Source organism: Mustela putorius, unplaced genomic scaffold (assembly GCF_011764305.1).
Source record: "Mustela putorius furo isolate JIRA1106 unplaced genomic scaffold, ASM1176430v1.1 tig00000743_pilon_pilon_pilon, whole genome shotgun sequence".
Taxonomy (NCBI): domain Eukaryota; kingdom Metazoa; phylum Chordata; class Mammalia; order Carnivora; family Mustelidae; genus Mustela; species Mustela putorius.
This window is the reverse complement of record NW_025421464.1, coordinates 6969649-6991453: the sequence shown is the minus strand read 5'-3', so window position 1 is coordinate 6991453 and position 21805 is coordinate 6969649. Positions and strand designations below refer to the sequence as shown.

Sequence of the window (21805 nt, the reverse complement as noted above, 5' to 3'; positions counted from 1 at the left end):
AAAACACTGTCCCCAGTTATGCTTTTTCTCCAGAAGAGCAGTCAGAGCCTCCAAAGGTGGACGAGAGTGACACTGGTCCCGATGTGGAGCCCCCGCCGCCAGTGCAGATCCAGATAGCCAAAGATGTGATGGAGCGCTGCATCCACCTGCTGTCCGATAAGAACCTGACGATCCGCTTGAAGGTCAGTGTGCAGCCCTCTCCCCGCGTTTGCACGGCAGCAGGACCCCGGGTCGCTCTGGCTGCCAGGGACGGCATGGATGAGCAAGAGGCTGCCCTTATCTCCCGGTCCATGTGTTGTGGCCAAGGGAAGGCATCAGGAAGAATTTATCTGTGGGATGACAGCCTTATGGCCTTCTATATCAGCTCAGATGCCAAAAGGGAGCCAAGTCCCCTTTGTGGAACTAAAAAAACAAAGTTTTGGACACCCGTTGACTCTCCAAGGGAAAGAAGGCCCTATGCTTTGGAAAGGATATCATTTTCTAAAGTGACTTCATGTGGGAGGGGGGTTTTATTTTTTTTGCGGGGAGGCGGGTTTTAATCCTTGGGAGCAGTCATTCTTCCACGCCTGACTCTGGCCCCTATCTCTGTGTCTGTTTCCATGTTCATCCCCGGAAAAACACTCACATTTCTTAATTGTACTTCCTCGTTTGCCGGCAGTTTCCCAAGTATCATCCCCATCAGCAAGGACTTAAACGAAGCAATCGTGAAACTGGACAGTGGGGCGACTGGGCGTGGGGACAGGGCTTTCAGAATCACCTGGGAGAAGCTTTCACAGGGAGGGGCCTGGACCTCCCCACCCCCGAGCAGATGTGAGAAACACAGCTACCTCAGTGAGTTACTGTTAGCGATGAGAGCACGCTGTCCTGCTCGGGGTGGTGGGCTCAGAAACCCCACTCCGGGATCATCTCAGATCCCGGGGTCTGTGCTTTGTGGAACGCACTTCATTTCCTCAGAGAAGCTTCTTAGCATTCATCTCTTGTTGCATGCAGCAAGTACTGTTTGAGTGCCGGCTGTATGCAAGGCTTGATGGTAGGTGTCTAGGCAATACATTAGCCCGAGTGTCTTCCCTTTCACGGAGGCTCTGTAGCAGCCGTGTCCACACCGTGTTATTGAGATCACCGGCATTGGAGTCAGACCTGCATATCTGAGTTCACATCCTAGCTCTGCCTCTGTGACTTTGAGCAAGTACTTCACCTGTTTAAGCCTCTGCTTCTTCTGTAAAATGGGCGTGATGGGACCTGCCTCACTGTGTTGTTGATTATAAATACGAAGCACTGAGCCTCGGCTATAGCCGAGTGTGTGTTGCGCTCTGCTGCAGGTCAGGCAGAGGCTGTACAGACTAAAGTGAAGCAGGCGTCCCTGTCCTCATGGAACTTCCTTTCTCTCGCGGGGAAATACACATATACACACCTAGAAGGCGAAGAAATCTCTGCAGAGAATAAGCAGGTTCTGTGATAGAAAATAGTAAACCCCCATCTGTGAACGTGCATTAGGAGCCTTCTCTGCCAAACCCTGTTGCAGAAGACAGAGCTTCGGCCCCGGCTTTAGCCAGGTCATCAGGGAAGGCCTCTCCCGAGGTGGTGATATTTGAGCCAAGACTTAAAGGCTCAAGAGAAGGAGCCAGCCATGAGAAGGGGCCAAGGCAAAGAGATGAGCGTTTTAGGCAGAAGGAGAAATGTCTGACTTGGAATCAGGAGTGTCTGACGTAATTTGCCCAGTTAGTGACAGAACTCACTCGAAGCCCACAGTAGCAGCACCCTTTCCTCTGGGCTGCCTTGCTGTGCGGTACACGCCCAGGCTTCTCTTCCTGCCCTGCCTGCCTCTTTCCCCTCACGCGCGGGCCCTCTTTTGTTCTTTGTTGCTGTTCTGGCCTCCGTGTGACCAGCACGTAGCTGACATCCAGCGGGGTTTACTGCTCTGTTAGCAGACCTCAGTCTCTCTGACTCAGCTGTGCACCCTCCCCTCTGCTCTGTGAAGGCCAGCCCATCTCTGGGAGGAAAGGACACACTGCTCATCGTCGTGACCCCTGCTGGGGATACTGAGGCAGGCCAGTAGTAGTCTCCCTCTGAACTCCAGGTCAGGACCTGTATTCTCGGGGAGGGTAAACAATCCAGTTTACGTCTAGGCCACCCCGAACCCTTCTTCTGAGGTGGACCTATACCTCGGCTGCCTACTTGGCTTCTCCATGTAGAAGCAAGGGAACATGCCCTCACCCAGCCTCTCAGCCTCTCAGCCTCTCAGCGTCCTCCCCTGCCTGCTCCTGTCTCAGCCAGCGGCACCTGCATCCGTTCAGTCGCTAAGCCTTACTCCAGGCAGTCCCTGTCAACACCTCGCTTTATAACCCCGATGTCAGGGGCCGTCAGCGTCTACACAGCTCGTGTACACGTTCAGTACACACACACCTCCAGGACAGACCTCAGACCCCTTCATGCTGCCACCACCCCGCGGCCACATTCCTGCCCTCTCCTGCGGGCATGTGCCTGCTTCCTGGGGGGGCCCACTCGCATCTCTCCTGCCCCTCCCCCACTCAGCAGCCAGAATGACTTTTTTCAAACATGAATTGTATCATGGCCCTTTGCTGCTTAACCCATTCTGATGGCTCCCCACTGCACTCGGTACAAACTAAAAAATTCTCTAACGTGACACCTTCACGGCTGGGCCCCTCTTACTCCTCCTGTGTCGCGCTGCCCACGGCCCTGCCTTAGTGCCCTGAGCCCTGCTCTGGGTCTTCCTTGCTGCCATCTCCACCTCTAGGAACGTCCAGGAACGCTCTTCCACGCTTCCCGCGACGACTCCCGCCCTGCTGAAATCAAATCCTCTCCTCTTTCAGGTCTTGGATGTGCTGGATTTGTGCGTGGTTGTGCTGCAGTCCCACAAGAACCAGCTCCTTCCCTTGGCTCATCGGGCCTGGCCCTCGCTCGTGCGCCGACTCACCAGTGACGACCCCCTGGTGGTGCTCAGAGCCTTCAAGGTACCATGCTGATGTCCCACCGCGGTCAGCCGGGCGAGTGGGGGTCGCCGGCGCAGAGCGTGGCGGCATCTTTGGGGATCCCCGCTCGTTTTAGCTGGTCCTCGAAGGAAGCAGAGCAAAATAAGGAAGGCACAAAGAAGAAAGTAAAAGTCAGTCCCCTCTTGAGTTAGGAGCAGAAGGAACTAGCAGATGAAAAGGACTGCCAGTATTTACTGAGCACCGTGTGGGCTTGGCGCTGCCTCCCACACAAACACATCTCACAACAGCTTTCCAAGGTAGTTTCTGCTCTCCTCATTTTTTTTTTTAAGATTTTATTTATTTATTTGAGAGAGAGACAGTGAGAGAGAGCATGAGCAAGGAGAAGGTCAGAGGGAGAAGCAGACTCCCCATGGAGCTGGGAGCCCGATGCGGGACTCGATCCCGGGACTCCAAGATCATGACCTGAGCTGAAAGCAGTTGTCCAACCAACTGAGCCACCCAGGCGCCCTGCTGTCCTCATTTTTGACAGAGGAGGAAATAAGCTCAGAGAAGTCAGGGATTTTCTCAGCATCACACAGCGGGTAGGTGATAGAACCCAAATCTGTGTTTGTGCTCAGGTTCTTTGCACTGCATAGGAGTCAAGATGAAGGGGCCTGGGTTCTAGCAGTGAACATCCTCTGCCCATCCAGGTGACTCTGGGCAAAACCCACAGCCACCCTTTTCCAAGTTGGCCTTAGGAGCCTGTGTTCCACCTTCTTCATAGTATTGTTGTCAAGGCTACAATGGGACTGTTTGGTGAAATGCTTTGAAAAGTTAAAAGCCATATATATGTGTGTGTGTCAGGTTTCATTCTCCCCGACTTAGTTTGGCTTATATCAGCACATGTATTTTGGCTTATTTATTTATATTCTTCCTTATTCTGAAAAGCACGTAAGGCAACCTACAGAGATATATTTCCCAGGGCAAGCTAACATAAATTAGGAGTAGGCGAGCAAGATGAAGCAAAGCAAAAAGATGTGTAGGGACATAAAATGAAACCAGGAATGCAACCAGTACACTTGGCAAAAGTACCTTGGTTTTCTGCAAGATTCTTCAGCCTATACTGGACCAAAGTAGGAGCTTATGTTTAAAACATATAAAATTGTTAATGTTTTTTTTTTTCTAAAGCAAAATATACAAAACCACACACATACACACACACAGGGGAGGAGGGAGACTTAGGAAGAAAGACGGAGGGTCTTGCCAAATCTTATTCAGATATGCTGCCTTCCTTTGTGGAAATGAATAGGTAATCTGAAATGACAGCAGACGTAGAAAAAGGGAGAAATAGAAACATGTTTGCACTGTAACCGAGGCCGCTTTTCCACCCTCAGAGATGCTGGAGACATCCGAGGCCTGGAGGGCCTTGTGCAAGCCAGCTGAGGGCCCTGTGGAAAGGACCTTATTCTCTGCAAATTCGGCAAACACTCTCCGGGCTGGTTATGCCTTGCTTACCAATTTTTAAAGAAATTCCTATTATCCTGTATATTCAGCCTTGTGCAACGGGGCAAAACATTTCAATATGTTCTGCTAGAGAAAGTTTAAAACAAGACGTGCAAAGAAACTGCCCGTGGTGGAAGATGGGCCGAGGGTGACGTACACGCGAGATGGTGCGGCGGGACAGGCAAGGCTCCGCTGGTGCCCTGACCGCCGGGCCCGTGCCTGGACCCAGGCGAGGGACCACAGCCAGCCACTTGCCCCCCCAGGGCCTCCGCACAGCAGCCGCTGGGCCTCACTGTGTTTGTTCAGCTAGCTGGAGTTCAAAGCACAAGCCTTCTCTCAAGGGATGTTAGGAAGAGTCAAGAGATGATCTATGTGAACTGCTTTAAGCTCTTTTTTTTTTTTTAACCAAAAAAGGGAGGAAAATCAAGGTATTAATCATATTATCCATCCAACCCTAGATTCCTTTGAATTATTCCCCGTGTAATCTGTATTTATGGATAGAAGCAGCCATGCCTTGGGAGCAGAGACCTCCGAATTCATAACTGTCAGAATCACAAACCATGGGCAAGGAATTAACAGCAGTAATTCTATTTTTTTTTTTTTCCCCCAAGAAGAAATTGAATTACCACACATTCCTTAGCTCTGTGCTGCCTGGCAATGTGCAGTCACCAGAGCCGGGGCTGTTTCTACAGGTCTTGCGTACCCTGGGAGGCAAGTGTGGCGACTTTCTGAGGAGCCGATTCTGCAAAGACATCCTGCCCCAGCTGGCCGGCTCCTTAGTCACCCAGGCTCCCGTCAGCGCCCGGGCCGGACCGGTGTACACGCACACGCTGGCCTTCAAGCTACAGCTGGCCGTTCTGCAGGGCCTGGGCCCCCTCTGCGAGAGACTGGACCTCGGTAGGTACCGGCCACCCTCCCCTCGGGACACGCAGCCTGCGTGCGATCTGGCCAGCACCGTGGCACCCAGCACCCAGTCGTGCTCCCACCTCTCCCCTCGTGGGTACCTCCCTCAGTTTTACTTTGCTCTCATTTTCCCTCCTATCTTGATGTGCTTTTCTGACTCACGGGACAGAGTCAAGAGCCAGGGGCCTCTCGCCTCACTGTTCCAAATCCAGCAGACGGCAGTCGGTTCTGCTTGTCCCAGATGAAGTCTGAGCCCCGATGCTTGTTTTGTTTCTCCCCTCCGCAGGTGAGGGTGACCTGAATAAAGTGGCTGATGCCTGCTTGATTTACCTCAGCGCCAAACAGCCCGTGAAATTACAAGAGGCTGCCAGGAGGTACGTCTGCTTGATCACCCGCATCTCTTTACGTTTGCTCTAAATTATAGATGATTTGCTAATGGCGAGCAGAGTCAAGGCATCTCTGCTCTTTTTTCTCCTCACTCTTTTCGCCGGGTTAAGATGGTTTCTTTAACTGGGCCAACTCTAGAGATGGTATTTTTACTAGACGCATTTCTCTTTGCAAGTAACCTTTTCCTCTGCTGCAGTGTCAGCAGCAATTCCAAAGGGGCAAAAAGCAGAAGGATGGTGTGCAAACGGGACAAAGCAGTTCTCCTGGGAGGAGAGAGATCTGGTTCTAGGCCCTATTCTAGTGACTGAGTGACTCTGGCACCTGTCTGGACCACGGCTCCTTCTTCTGCAAAGCATAAGCATTGGGTTACTGATCGGGCACACCTTGACGCCCCACAGCATCTCAGTGGACATCAGGTGTTCTGAACCCTTGCACACTGTACACAAAATGGGGCGTGTACAAGCAGACCCTTAAACATTCCTTTTTCTGGATCAAGTCCATGGCATTTATCAGATGAGAGTAGGCATCTGTGAACTGAGGGACATAAAGAATCACTAGACTGATGGTCTAAAGGGCCTTTTCCAACTCTGAAGCGAGGTAATTGTGATTTCTAAGAGTTTTACTTATTCTCAAGTAGCTGTGCCACCGCTAATGGGAAAAACTATGTCTGGTTCCTTGAGCCCCAAAGGATTTTTCTCAAAAGCTAAAATTCTGAGTACAGCAGCATTCCCCAGACTTGAGACCAAAAATGCACTGTGGCCCCCTTGCTCCAGCTGGATGGAGAGCTGGGGCAGGGGGCCAGAGTGGGCCTGCCATCCCGCAGTGTCTGCTACTGGAACAGAAGTTAGCTCCCCTGGCCTGGCCCTGTGTACTCCCCTGGGTGCTGTTGCTCCCGTGTCCCAGGGCAAATCAACAATCCCTCCCACCTCTCAGGCTTCTAGAAACGAGTCCCCGTTCTTCCATGGTGAGGTAGGAATCCTCCCATTCCCTGAAGGCCTGCAAGGCAGCCCAGACTATGAAATGAGGAAGCTACTTGCTCCCTTATAAACCTTGCACTCTCTGGGACTGATGGAAATATCCTTTTGGATTGATTTATTGTCCCTTGCAATTTTTTGCTCTTCATTTCCCCAGTTCCCTTTTTTCTTTCTGTCACTTTCCCGTCACTTCCCCTAGGCCCAGAATCAGTCATGGTCTCTTGAGCACAGGGGCGCATCCCAACCAGCTTCTTACCCTCAGACATTCTTGTTCCTTCAAGAACCAACTTCAGGTGAAAACAGCCCTCCCCCTCCGGGTGGTGTTCCGGAAGCTGCTCTCACACTGATTTCAGGTACAACTCAAGAAGGTAATGAATTCATCTTGAAGTAAATTCTCTGTGTGCCTGTTAACAACCAAGAGTCACAAATATCTGACTTTCCCATTCTCGGTCCCATTCTTCTTTTCCTCCACCCACCCCATACCCGTCCTTCCAGTTCAGACCCATCAAACAAGCTAATATTCGCCATTCATTATCTTTTCATTTCTAATTTTCTTTTGTGCCGCTAAAAGCAATTAAACCTGGAATTGGACCTTGCTGAGTCTTGAGTTGGTATTCAGGGTGCCTCTGGAGGAGGAAAATGCAGCCAGACCACTTGACTGCTGCGCCTTTGTTTGCTCTAGCGCATTCCATTCGGGGTTGAGTCAGATGACCTCTCTCTTGCCAGCCTGGGAGGGGAGGAAGTGCAGGGTTGATTGGTTCACAAACACATCATCTGCAAACTTATTTTGAAGCCAAGGGAAAAAAAAAACCCAGCATTGTCCTTGATCAGGAGCTGATTTGGCATCTTGATTCAGAAATTAATAAGCTCCGTAAATAGGAGAAGAATTCGGAGACAATGGGAAACCTGGTCTCTTTGTGAGCCTCGTTATTGAAGGAAGGGAGGGCGGTGGGGTGGGGGTGGTTTGGTACTGAAACACTGCGTGCGTGCCTGGTCCCCTGGCTCAGGGAGCGCTTACACCCCATATCCATTCCAGAAGGGAAGCCTGTCCACCTGACTTACAGACTCTCTCTTCAGACTATCCGCATCTCCTCGCCGGCCCCCTCCCCCCACTCCTGCCCCTGTGTATCCCCCACGCAGCAGGCACTGACGCCCGCCACACACTCATGGGAGAAGGGAAGGTTGTTGTGTTTGTTGTTTGTTGCCAGGGCCCAAGAGGGAGCCCCGTGGCTTAGTGTTCAGCCTCCGGCCTCGGCTAAGTGTTCAAAAGAACCAGTGAGAGAGCCAGAGCCGTCCACAGATGCCCTGGCTTCCTCGGAGCTAGTGAGTTGCCAGTGCAGGAGGGATGTCTTTTCCGCGTGACAGGGATGGCCAGGGAGGGCCAGTGGCTGCTCTGAAAGGAGACGGGGGAGCAGCCGTGGGAGGGGTGGACGAAGTTGCCTTCCATCTTACCCTTCTAGGTTCTTTGGCAGACAGATTAACGGGAGGAAAACACATTTTTTATTTCATACCTGAGGGCACCTTATAAGAACATGAGACCCAAAGTCAAGTGGGGCAGTTGAGGCCTTTTTGCCACCCTGAGCTGAGGAATGGCCTAGGGGTCTGGGGCTTCAAGACAGTGATTCACAGGACCTAAGAAGAGCAGGTGTTTGGTGATTAGAGGCTGGCCCAGATGTTAATCTGGTTGTTAATCAGATGAAAAGTTATCTCTGGTAATAGCTCTTTCTGGGCGAGGCCAGATTCAGATTCAGATTCTTCCAGGCAGTTAAAGGAGAAGTAAGAGTTTTTCTTGAATCTGCCCGGTCTTGATTGCCTCCAGCTCAATCCACACGCCGAAGTGGCACTCTGCTCCCCTTCACATCTCTTGGGTCCGGCGAGTGGGGGCTGGAGCCTCCGAGGGGCAGCCTCCTTGGCTAGGGCACAGAGACACTCACTCAGCAGCTCGGTGAAAGTTCCTCTTTGTGTGCATTACCGCTGGCTTTTTCCTCCCTCCTGTTTGCTTCTCCTGGCTCCAAAGAATGACCAAGACTGTGTTTGCTTTTTTAATTTGTCATATTAAATAGAGCCTTTGTGGCAGGCTTTTACATCCAGGCTGTAAACTCTAGAAATGGAAATTGATCAGGGGGTGGTTGATATAACCAAGGCTGTAAATGCTAAGAACAGAAATGCCATTCCAGTTTAATGCTTTTATCTAGCGAATGTGCCTTGTAAGGAGGGGCATAAATCTTGCAACTTGGGGGGGGGGGGGGGGGGGGGTAGGGGTAGGGTAGAACCTCGCCGTATGTCACCACTAGGTGTCACTGTTAACTGAGTATGCAAGAAAATACCAGCTCCCCCAAAGTCCATCTAGTTAAATAACTTCAATGGATAACAAACGAGAAAATCCAATTTGGCATGTGGGAGGAGGGGTCAGCATATCACATGCTGTAAACCAGGCTGGGTCCCTGAGGGTAAGCATTAGCTTACAAAGAACAGGTCAGCCATGCCCCCCACCTCAACCATGGCAGAGGCCCACTCAACTGATTGAAATTCCCCAGTAGCCCTGGATGCCTCCGAGATCTCTCCCAGCATGCAGTGGGCCTCCACACTTCTGTGCCTTTCTGACCATGGAGCTCTTCCTTCTCACACTTGAAAGGAATCTGAGATGAGAGCACATACCCCAAATTTCTGTGTTTTTCCTTAAAGCCAGTAAAGTCTGTCAGCTTGATTCAGCTCAACTCCGTTGAAACCACGCTCCTTGGGCCTATCTCTGAGCAGTGTCTGAGGCTCCCTGTCTTTTGCAGGGAGGTCTTAAATCATCCAATAAGCCTTCCATCCTGGGGCTAAAGGGAACAGACGAGGCAATACCTGTTTTGAGAAGATGAAGTCCATGCTCCATGGGTCTCACGATGGAAGAATAAGGCTTTCAGGCCCCTTGGTCTCAACCCCCAGGCCTGCCACCAACTGCCAACCCCAGGACCCAGGCGGGGATGCAGGGTACCAGCAGGTAGTGACTGGCCGGTGCCCCTTTGGGTTGTGTGGCTGCTGATTGCTGCAGTCCTTGGCATGGTGGTGGCCGGGGAGGGCATGCTGTGACCAGGGGGCTCTCTCCCAGCTTCTGCTGCCTAGCCGTTGTACATGAGGACAGAGGGCACCAGCCGTGGAGGTGAACAGACCTAGGTTCAGACCTTACTGGCCCTGGGACTTTGAGCAAATGACTTCCTTATGTCTCGTTTCCCTGCTCTGTAAACTAAGGGTGGTGGGAATGAATTGCATTTCTCTGTGAGGGAGGCCAGTCCGCAGGTCCATTCATTCTCCTGGCCAGCCGAGGAGCTGCGGCCTGCCAGGCACCGTTGTAGGCACTGAAATGAGAGGAGAGCAAGAGAGAGGAGGTGTCTGCCCTCACCGGGCTTGCACTCTGGAAGTGTATTTGTGTGTGTGTGCATGCCCCGGTGAGGGATATATATATATATATATATATATATATATATATATAAATGTGGCAAATAGGAGATAGAGCATATACACATCCTCTGAACATCTAGGCACTTGGGCGTGGTATGTCCTACTGTAAGTCTGCCCCATCTTCACCGAACTCCGAAGAGAGTTTTTTACCGCGGAATGATCTTTTCATGTTAATTGTGCCACCTCCCCCTACCACCCTCTGCGTGAGAAGTCAGGCCCAGGTTTCAAGGTTCACTTACTGGCTGACTGCCCCGCTTTCTTTCTAGCAGTAGGATCCCAGCCCATCAAAGAACCAGACGGTGCCTTCAAACCCTGGACGAGCGCGCGCTGGCACGGGCTCGTTCATTTCATCCCCGTCAGAGCCCGGCTCCTCTCTTTACCCACACGTGGGCCTATTATATTTGAACAGATCAGGAGCCACAGAGGTGATCCGTTAGTTCAGCTGAGCTTGAAATTAGTAGCTCATCCCCTCAAATGTTGTGGGCAGTGTGTTTGAGCTTGGGCTGCAAAGCTGTTTCCCCCTCAGATCACACCCAGCATGGAAATGAAGGCGCTCCTAATATTTTTCCTTTTGACATTTGATTAATAGTTGACAAATCCAGACCCAAGTAGTTAGCTTTCCTATTATCCATCTTTTGACAGGCATTGCTGCTTTTCTTTTCCAGGCTCATTGTTCTAAAAATACACTCAGATCTGAAGCTGTTCACCGTGCATATACAGGCATGATTTCCTGGTGTCAAAGATAAGAGACATCTGCCATGCAGATTATAAACAAAGTGGGCTGCTGGGTTTCAGATCTGAAGGCAGGGACCTCCGTGCTACTTAAGCCAAATGTTCCCTGTCCTTCCCCTGCTTCCTTGGCGCTGTCTTGTGATTGATAATCTGCCGGGGTCTAGCGTTTTACCACCCAGTGGAAAGGCAGGTGCGGGGCGTGCCTGCGTGTCTGCACACCGCACTGGGTTGGGAAGCAGGATGCACTTGGTGCTCCAGGGGGCAGGACCACCTGCACAAAGTGGATTTCACATGTCAAAAGCCTTGGCAGACCACAGGGCACCTGCTTCATCACTTCGCAGGGTCCGTGGTCTGTCCTGAGCACCTAAGAGGCCGCCGTCAATGTCGTGACCTCGGTACCGAGTAAGGTAGCCAGGAAAATGGCCTTGATTATCTTATTATATGTGTGTTTATTCACAAGATTTTTTTTTTTTTTTAATTAAGAAGCCAAGTAACTGTGTTGAGAGTTGAAAGATTGCAAAGATGTCAACCAAGTTAGAGGGGGCCTCACGTGGCTACTCGGTGGCGGCATCACCAGTGAGCCAACCAGCTTACGTCTCTTAAGTCTTCGCTCCCTCATCTGCAAGACTAGAGGGAGCATATCTGTTATTTTCCACCTAATCAAATTATTGCCAGGATTCGGTAAACTCATGCTTATTATTCTTCAGCACAGAATGTCAGCACAGAGGAAAAAGTAAGTAGTCATTGTTAGCATTATTACCTTCCTCCTGATTCCAAAAAAAGACCGAGGTCATCTTATCAGTTAAGTGTATGCAACAACAACAACAAAAATAACAAGAACGGAAAAAAAACCAAGGTGAAGGCAAAGCAGAGGTTGCGCTATAAAGTGCGCACTGGGAGCTCCGCGCCCTTGCTGGAGATGGGCCTTCAGTGCGGCCCTCGTCTTCCTCACGGGCAGAGCGTCTAGTGCACACCTGCCCGGCATCCCCAAAATAAGAAAAGAGAGCTTCGCAGAAAGAGGCACAGCTTTTCTTGGTTCTGAACCCTAAGAAAATTTCTTCAGGGGTCATCTTAGAACACGGGGGACTGTTGTGACTAATGTCTCTAACGTCCTTGCAGTGAATGCACAAGTACACTTCCTCGAGCGGCCGCTTTCCTGCATCCATCAGCAGAGGCTGCTGGCTTAGTGCCAAAGCGTGGGTTCCAGGAAAACAGACTGGGGGGAGGGGGACCAAATAGGTAGGTTGCTACAAAGATGTCTTTATCTTCAAGGGTATGCACCTTTGGGGCGAAAGGGTGGATGTGGAGCAGGAATCACGGTATGGGGCCTGGGCCAGACACCCCCACCCCCAGCCCAGTGCTCTGGCACAGGGCCGCTTTGAAATCTGCACCTAGCAGAGGCCTGGCCAGGGGTGGGGATGTTGCGGGTAGATCTAGGCCTGCGGGGGGCCTGGAGGCAGGAGAGGCAGCCAGATGGAAGGGGCTGCTTTTAAATCCTGCCCCAGTGGGATTTAAACCCTTCTAGGTTCTGGCTTATTTTTGAATTGTCTGTGACAGATTGGTCCTCTCAGTGCCATATCTTTTTAAATATGCACAAAGCAATGGAGTCATTCCGCTGCATTTATGATACTTTGTCTTGTGGTACTTTGGGGGTGCGATGAGCAGCATAAGCTGCTACTGGTGTTTATGGTTTTAAATTCTGTCCCCGTTGCATTTAAATATTTTTATTATCAGTCTCTGTGTGAGTATGCGAGGTGGAGCCAGATGGATAGATGGATGGTTTTGAACAGGTAAATGTAGTTAAGTCTAACGAGTACATATAGCCGCAGAGGCAATTGGTAGTATTTATTTGGAAAGTAAATCGTTGCTCCAAGTCATAATCCTCCATTTCCAACATTTAGAAACAAAAAAACGACCTCCTCGCAGGAGAAGATAGCTAAATTGAATAGCAAGAAAGGACAGGCTTGAAATACTGGTTAACCAATGAACCGAGACCTATTAGAGTAAATTACCAAGATAGAAACATCACCCCACTGCTCGCTGGCTGGGACACGTCGACACCCCCAAGCATCCATTTGTTTAAAAGGAAACACACAGCCTCATTTGTAGCATCGGCGCGCACCGCGTCGCGGGAGAAGAGATGGCCAGAGAGGAAAAGACTGTACAAGTTCTGCCAGGAAGGGAATAGCAGGGAAGCCAGAATAACTTTGTGGGTGTGCCTGCTTTCCAACAAGTGAGTTTGTTTCCCGATTACATTTCGTCATGGCCGTGTAGAGACAGCCTGTATCACGTTCCTGAGACCTCGCCGAATAACTTCTTTAGAAGCCCAAAATAGGGGCGCCTGGGTGGCTCAGTGGGTTAAGCCGCTGCCTTCGGCTCAGGTCATGATCTCAGCGTCCTGGGATCGAGCCCCGCATCGGGCTCTCTGCTCCACAGGGAGCCTGCTTCCCTTTCTCTCTCTCTCTGCCTGCCTCTCTGCCTACTTGTCATCTCTGTCTGTCAAATAAATAAATAAAATCTTTAAAAAAAAAAAAAAAGAAGCCCAAAATAAATAAATAAACAGATCACAAGGCCACAAGTCCTTTACCACTGGCACTTATGCAGACAGCTCATGAGAGCGTTTTATAAATCCAGAAAGAGACAAGGAGCAGCACATCCCTCCAGCAAGTAACTGACAGAGAAAGAGTAGCCTGTCACCCAGGAGAGCTGGAAGCCTGCATTTTACTTACGGTTTATTTAGCCTCCCTGGGCCCGGATTGGCTGGCGGTTTTCTAGAGCTGTGTTTGAGCAGATGCCAGCTAGACGGAGGTGGTGAGGATGCGCTCTGGAACATTTGCATCTGCAGCAGAGCGGTTTCTGGGGGTGTTGCCACATTTCAGGGCGTGAAGGAGCTGTGCTCCAGTGCCCGTGCGTGGGGATCCCTGTGGACCGTGGACGCAGGAAGGGGCCTTAGAACTGGTATTTGCAGAGAAGCAACTTGCCGTGCCCCTTCCTCAGGCATCCTTCCCCAGCCCCACCCAACATGTGCACCGTGGGCCTCTCTGCTGGGTCCCTTCTCCCTACCAGAGGCGGAGCCCGGAGGCTGGAGCCTTCCTCCGTCCGTCTTTGTATCCCACACACCCGGCTCAGTGCCTGGGCTGGAGCAGGTGAACCACAGGGAGGTGGGACCCAAGCCCTGCTGACCGGGTTCTAGGAGCACATTTCCTCCTGTCCCACCCCACCCCACCCCCCACCGCCAGCCTTGTCACTCGGAGCAGGCCACCATTGACCATGAAGGGATGAGCGGCTTCCATTGGTTTGGTGTCTTGAGTTTATTAGGGACTTGCTGATGCCCGTCAATTGTAGATAGGGCTGGAGTGCAGGGAAATGGCTGCCTGCACGGAGCGAAATTCAATAAAACCGCATTTTAAGTGAAAAATCAGTATAAACACCGGGCTTCTTTGCCATGGAAACAGAGGTTGCTTAGAAACTGCCTAACGGCGAGTTCTAAATTTTTTAAAGTCAAGTTATCATTTAAGCTACACGGCCCTACAGGTTATTGAGAGATAATCACTCGCCTCAGGACACTCGGAGGCATGAGGCACAGCCGAGTGCCTCCCGAAACTCTGGGGACCAGATAATCTCTTGATAACTGTGCTCCCCGGAGCCACTGATTTGGGCCTGGGGGAAGGAGAGAGAAATTTTTGTTCAGAACTTAAATGGTGTACATACATATATTTTTTTAAGTGTCTCTCTTTGGTTTGAGAAAACATGGAGCTGGCCATTTGGTACGTTCAACAACCATCTCTGCCATGTCTCGTGATGTATTAGGAACATTTTCCAGGCAGTTACCCCGGTCCCTTCAAAGCAGAGGTCCTCTCTTTGTCTTCTGGCTTTGGATTATGCAAAAGGGCTTTTAAGGTCTTCAGCCTCGGGCTCTTCACGTTCTGGGAACCGCCCCTTCCCAGCTCAGGGTGGGCAAGAATTGGCCGCAGGACAAAGTGGTAGCCTTGTTTGGAGCAAAGCTGGGCCCCCGAGCTCTCAGACAAGACCTCCCGGGCCTCCATTCCCCTCGCTGGAGGGCTTAAAGCGAACAAGGGTTCGGGTTCAGAATGTGTCCGCGTTCAGAGTTCAGCGGGTTGCGTGCCTTTTGCCAAGCCAGAGCACGGGTTACACCTGCCAGCACCTGGTTGCCCAGCATGGCATCCGCTGCCAGCCTCGAGCACGCAGAGGACGAAGAATATTGCCTTTGTTTCTTCCCGAAAATAACAGGCGAAAGGAAAGCACCATTTGCGGAGGACTGGGACCCCCACCAAGTCAGTATGAGGGAAATTGCGAGTGAAACAAAAGACAAATGTTTTGCCCTTTTCGGAGTGTCTAAGAAGTTTCCCTGGTGTGGCGGTGCTGCAGAGGTTGGTAGTGATAATTATTCCTTAGACACACACATACCCTCTGGAAGGACCAGTGTTTTCATTATGCACTTCAAAGTGTTTTCCTGCACCTCATCTCCTTAGAGCCTTGCCACAAACTTGGGAGGAGGGCGGGGCGGGTGTGATCCTCTTCCTTTGGAGAAAAAGGAAACAGGTTCACGGAGACAAGATAATTTGCTCCAAGCCCCAGAGGCAGGAGAGGGAACATGGATGGCTGCCTGCCGTTCTGGGGAGTCTGCCCCTTTAAGAGCTAAGAAAGGAGACCCAAAATAATTCTTGCAAGAGTTTGGCTCTCACTTAATACAAGAAGGTGGGCTTCGTACACACATTCTTTCTTGGCCTCCCTGTGAGCACTGTATCTGGAGCTCTCACAGGGTGGGGCGCCTGGGGGGCTCAGTTGCTTAATAAACTGCCTTCGGCTCAGGTCATGATCCTGGAGTCCCAGGATGAGTCCAGCATCTCATTCCCTGCTCAGCGGGGAGTCTGCTACTCCCTCTGACTCTCCCCGACTCTCATGCTCTCTTTCCTTGTCATTTCTCTCTCTCTCAAATAAATAAATAAAATCTTTAAAAAAAAAAAAACAAAAACTAGTTCTCACAGGGCAGGGAGAGTGGCTTCTTCCCTTTTCCTTTCCTGCCGGCGAGTACAACATCTGCATTTAGCATGTTAAAAAGGACTCAGAGTGAACATTGCAACATGTTCTTGCGGAGTTAAGTCAGAGCGGAACCGTGACTGAGGTGGGCCACAGCCTCACTTCGCTGTTGCCCAGATCAAAATATTCCTTAGTGCGCCAGGCCTGAGAAACCGTTCCAGTTCTGGAAGGGGGAAAAAAAAAATCAAATGAAACGATTTGCATTCTAACCGTCTTTGGCACCAGGGAAAACTGTCAACTGTGTCACATGTAAATAGAAATCCGCTTCTCATTTTTAGTGTGTTTTTTTTTTTTCATAATTTCCCTTGCCACTCTAATTATCAAAGATATTTTTGTTTTTAAACAAAAATTGTCTCCCACGCAGGCCCCATCTCCTTTCTGCGGCGAAGTGGAAAGGATGAATTAGAATATTCTAATCACTTCTCCGGCAACCACCGCTGAGATTATAAGCACAAGATTATCCTAAGTAAAGAAAACTTAAATTGTTTGGGCACAAACCAGGCCAGGAAAATTTTCAAAGGGCCCCCTCCCACCTGCCTCCCTTGCCTTCTTAGCAGATGTCTATTAAACCCAAGGAAGAAAGCAAAACTAGCTTCCCCCCTCAGGTAAGACCCAAATCTCCGAAGGGCACAGGGTTTTCAGATTAACAAAAATAAAAACAGAATTTAGCTCCATTCAGCAAGCATTTAAATTCCTGATGGTTGTCCAGCAATATGAAAGAGGCTTCTCGGTCATCAAGAATAAAATGTGATTCATCAGTTATGTACCGTCCACCCTCTTACTTGGTACATACGGATCGCCTGGGCTAGACACTGTAGGGCTGGATCTGTGTTTCCTCATTTAAACCACAGCAAAACTGCGAATGAAGTACATCCCTTGTCTCTAGAATGAGGAGACTGAAATCTCCTTGATTTCAGGACTCGAAATCATCTCCCACAGCTACCGAGCAGAGATGGCCGAGATAACGTGAATCCCGTGGGGAGCCTGCACTAGACTGTTCTTGGAGATGAACAGTCGACCTCTCCTGTAGATCCTTTCATAGGGTGTAATTTTCCAGCTGTCTTAAGCTATTACCATGTAGTGTCATAAATCACTTGTTAAATATAAGAACCGAGGGCGTCTGGGTGGCTCAGTGGGTTAAGCGTCTGCCTTTGGCTCAGGTCACGATCTCCAGGATCTTGGGATCAAGTCCCTTGTCAGGCTCCCTGCTCAGTGGGGAGTCTGCTTCCCCCACCCCGCCTCCAACTCCTGCTCTCTCCCTTTCTCACTCTCAAATAAATAAAATCTTTACCAAAAATATAAATAGATAAATAAATAAATAAAAGAACCAGTGAGGTCAGGTGTTCGTTGAGAGCTTACCATGTGTCATCCCAGGTGCAGCAGCAAAGCAGAAAGGCGTGGTCACAGCCCTCGGGAGCTATTTCGTGAGAAAGGGAGGTGGTCAGTAGACAGTAGGTGCTGGACAGGTATCCTGGAAGAGAGAAATAAGGGGCAGCCGCCTAAGCAAAATGGTTTAGGAAGGCCAGCCTCTCTGAACAGGTGATATGTGCCAACAGGGAGCTGCCCATCCAGGGGAGGGCCTCCTCCTTCCTGGGATGGAAAAGCCGGACTCTGAATCACTGAGTCAGCCAGGTGCGTGAAATTTGTGGTGGCCCTGGGCACATGGTTGGTCATTCAGAAATGGCATATGAGCAGAGGAGAGTGACCCCAGAGTCACTTGGGTGGTGACCCCAGAGTTCAGGCCAGGTTGAAGAACCTCACCCTTAAGTGGGGCATATGGTGTCGGGTGACCCAGGCCCTTCAGCTCTGTCCCTGTCGTGTGTAGGACACCAGTGCACTGGCTCAGTCGGTTCCTGCTGCAGGAGAGTAACTGGGTCTGAACCTGGCGTGAGCATGTCCAGACCACCAGGAGCCCAGGGCTCTTGGTGGCCAGAAAGGGCTGAGCTGCAGAGTTCAGCCGCAAGCTAGTAGCCCGGGGATGAGGACCCGGGGACTCAGGAGTGCAGGCTTATTACCCTGTGAGCCTGGAATGAGGGGTAGTTCCTGACAGTTTTCTTTGAGAACTCTTGCTCGACACCCCAGAACTTGACTGGTTTCTTTGCCAAGAGCTTGTTTGATGTCAGTGTTGTTCTGCTCGGACTTTCTCCTCGACATCAATGGATATGAAACTCCGTATATGCTGTGGGACCATCCTCGTGGCCCTGTCTTAGGAACGACAGTGGGTTTGCTCTGCTGTTTGAAGGGATTTGATGTTATTATCAGGTTCTCCCCCCAAATAACCCACTAAGCAGCTTCTTCGGGAGAACAGTGGCCACTCTCCCCTCTTTCTGCTCCCTTGAGACGCCAGCCCACCCTCCCTTCCGTCTCTCCACAGGGTTTTCCTCCACCTGATGAAGGTGGACCCCGACTGCATCTGGTTTCTCCTGAACGAACTTTACTGCCCTGAGCAGCTCACACCTCCCCACCCAAGCCTCCACCCTGTGCAGCTGCGGGGGACCGCTGGGCAGGGGAACCCCTACGCAGCCAATGTGCTCCACTTGCTCCAGGAGCTGCAGTGACACCCCCCCCCCCCACGCACACCTGGGTGCAGCAGGTTGGTACCTCCGTCCTGCAGGCGGGGAAGACCCCACCCTGGCCCCAGGCGGTGGCGGAGAAGACTGCGACAGTGGATCCGACAGCCAATCGACTAATAAATTGATCGATCACACAACTGCTTAGAAACTGGATGGAAGGAAAGTGGCTGACTGTTATTTATACTTCATACCTGGTGTTTTCAAATGACATTGCCTGGCAGCTCTAAGGGTTTAACTCCTTCCCTTACCATCTCCTCGCCCCGAGCTGCCCTACAGGCCATCCCCACCACATATGCCCCCGCACAGTGAAAAGCCTAGGGGCACTTGGAGGGAGGCCTCTACTAGGCACCAAGCGTGTCTCCTGAGCACCCGAGGGCTATGTGGAAGTACCACGACTCAGGGGTCTTCAGAATGCAGCCCCGCGCACTCCCTCTCCTGGAACAATAAGCTGGAGCTGTTACCGGAAGAAACCTGTCAGTTTGGAAGAAAATGAAATAAAGGTGCTTCTTGGATGAAAACTATGATCAACAGCTCACTTTAAAGTTTGTTATTTAAATCGGGTGCTTTTTAAGAAATGCGTTTATGTTCTTGAATGGGTAACAGAGAGCCATGGCCTAAAAATCCAAGCAGGACAAAACAGAAATGGTGAAAAGTTAGTCTCCCCAACCTTGCTCCGCAGACATCTGGTTTCCCTCCCCAAAGACAACACATGACAATTTTTTGCATACCTGTTAAGTGAGAGATTGATTCGTTTTTACTTTTTATTATGGGCAGTAGTACACAGCAAGCCCCCTGTACCTGTGAACCAGCACCCCAGGTACCAGCACATGGCGAGCTTTGCTTCATTCTGCCTCATGCGTTTACCTCCGCAGCTCACCTGTCCCCCGAGTATTTTGAAGCACATCCCAGATGTCCTGTCTAAACCTTTTTTTTAAAAACGTACAACCACAGGGCACCTGGGTGGCTCAAGTCAGTTAAGTGCCTTTGGCTTGGGTCATGATCTTAGGGCCCTGGGATCGCGCCCCGTGTTGGGCTCCACGCCTTGTGGGGAGTCTGCTTGAGATTCTCTCCCTCTGCCCCTCTTCCCCCTGCTTGTGCACTCTCTCTCCCTCTCAAATAAATCTTTTTTTAAGAATAAATAAAATGTACAACCACAATAGCATTATCACACCTAAACAAATTAGCAGCTGTCCTTTCATATTGCTCGCAGGGAGTGTTTAAATTTCCCCAGCGCATTGACGCAGGATCCAAATAAGGCATATACATTGCTGTTATCTCTATGTGCCTTAATAAATCTCTTGTAATTTCTAGATTCCCTCTCCACCTCTCTTTTTCTCTCCCTGTATGGTTTTTTTTTTTTTTTTTTTGAGGAAACAAGGTCATTTATCCCACAGCAGTTCCCACAGTCTGGATCTACTGATTACATCCCTGTGGGGGTCATTTCATGGGCTTCTCCTGTCACCTGTATTTCCTGTAAATGGGGAGGCAGAACAAGAGGCGTGATCTGGTTTGGGTTTTTTGTTCTTGTTGTTTTTGGCCACACTCCTCCATAAGTGGTATTACTTACTTCCATCAGGAGGTGTATAATATCTGCTCTCTTATGAGAGCAGCGGTCCTTGGCGATCGTCACCTGGGCCCACTCCCTCATTAGGACACCTGGAGAAGAGCAGTTTGGTCCCACCGCGCCGGCGGCTTGCTGTTCGCGAGAGTACTTACGTGAAGGGAACATTCCTTCCATCAGCTATGCAGTAACCTTGAAGGAGTTTGTGTAGAAAAGCCAGGATAAATACTTGATTTTTTTTCAGCTAAGGGATTTAAAGCACAGATTATGTAAATGTGGGTCTACCCACCCCCCCCCACACACACACACACGCTAAAGGATCCTAGGAGTGACGAATTTCCTCACCATATGCATGGTGAGACTCCATCCGGAGAACTCCTCCTGTGCTGTAGATAACCCCACGCTCTATAAAACCGAGAAGGCAGCTGGCATGGGGATATACTGGCGCCCCCAGCCAGTTCTGGAGAGGCCCACTCATCTCCTACTAGGGTCTTCTCTGCAAGGGCATAAGATGTCTAGCTGGGACCGCTGGTGGCAGCTGCCTGGGTTCTGGTCTGGCTCTGCCACTGAGTCATCGGAGGCCCTCCCTCTCCTTGGGCCTCAGTTCTCCTCCCTGTAAAGTGGAAACCATGCACCAGAGAGACAGCTTAATCTGGGGGATCCTGGGTCTCTCCAGGAATCTGATGACATGACCTGCTTCCCCAGAAACGTTCCTCCTCTTCCCCACCCCCCAAGACTGCAGTCATCCACTATCTCATCTCCCGCTGGGTGGGTCTGCTTAGCTGACCTCACAAATTCTATGGACAATTCTAGAGCCTTCATCTATGAGCCTGCAGGGACCCCAAGTTACGAACCCCTGGAAGAGAGATAATCACTTACCTCTCTTCTAGTTTTAAGATTCTGGGATGATTTCCTTGGGGAAATGCCTTCTAATTGAGAGGACTGTAAGAAGATTCACAGCATTGTTCCCAATTCCACGGGGGACACAAAGTGCTAGGCTAATTGAATCTCTAGGTCCGGACAAATGAAAAACAGGTCAGAGAGGTGGTGGGACTTACCGAGTATTACCTGGCTTCCAGGGTAATTCAAGTAGTCTGCCTTCCCAGGGTGCCTGGGCATGGCAGGCCGTAATGGTGTACCAAGAGGCAAGGAAACACACACACACATCCTGCACCGTGGTGCAGCTTGGGCCCTTGGGAGGCTCTCCGGGAGATAATCCATGTGGGAGGATTTGCCACAGTCTTCCAAAAACCCATCTCGTCCTCAAAGAGTAAAGTTGCTTTTGGATTCCTGCAGGCAGATTGTTGCGCTTGATTTAAAAAAAAAAAGAAAAAAGAAAAAAGAAAACTAATTAGAGTGCCTCTCCAGTCATTATTATATCCAGGCAACTTTAATTTGAACCCATCCAGCTGACTCATTCTAGTCCTTGTTTACGTGGGCTTCTCAAAGCGATCGCTTCCCCCTGTTCAACCCAGCTGGTGCAAGTGAGGGTTTCTCTTTTCATTCATTCAGGGTTTCTGGGTGTTGGTTCGGCTGGAGTTAAGGGTAGGTACTGAAAGGCCTTGAGTTTGAGGTTCAGACATTGAGCTCTGACCTGCAGGCAGTGGATGCCTCCTGGGGGGGGTTCAGGAAAGCACAGAGATGGAACTGGGGTTCCTGCACAGGGTTGGGCGTGGTCCTCAGGAGGCTCGTATTGTAGAAGGAGCTCAGGTGACTCAGAGCTCCTTCGGCACTGGG

At 50.6% G+C, this 21805-nt stretch overlaps 1 protein-coding gene across 3 annotated transcripts in view; it reads left to right on the top strand.

Moving 5' to 3' along the window:
- TTI1 (TELO2 interacting protein 1) overlaps positions 1-19028 on the top strand; it is a 47759-nt gene extending 28731 nt beyond the window's left edge. The window contains exons 4-9 of one of the 3 annotated variants that reach the window (XR_006607868.1): positions 34-182; positions 2832-2972; positions 5126-5330; positions 5623-5710; positions 6979-8020; positions 18309-18520. Coding sequence is in view for 2 of the 3 variants with exons in the window: in XM_004746455.3 (XP_004746512.1) it covers positions 34-182; positions 2832-2972; positions 5126-5330; positions 5623-5710; positions 18309-18492 (767 nt within the window). In the remaining variant the exon portion in view is untranslated. Of the gene's footprint in view, positions 1-33; positions 183-2831; positions 2973-5125; positions 5331-5622; positions 5711-6978; positions 8021-18308 lie in introns of all 3 variants that reach the window. The other 2 variants (XM_004746457.3, XM_004746455.3) reach the window with 2 other exon arrangements.
- The last annotated feature ends 2777 nt before the right edge of the window (positions 19029-21805 follow it).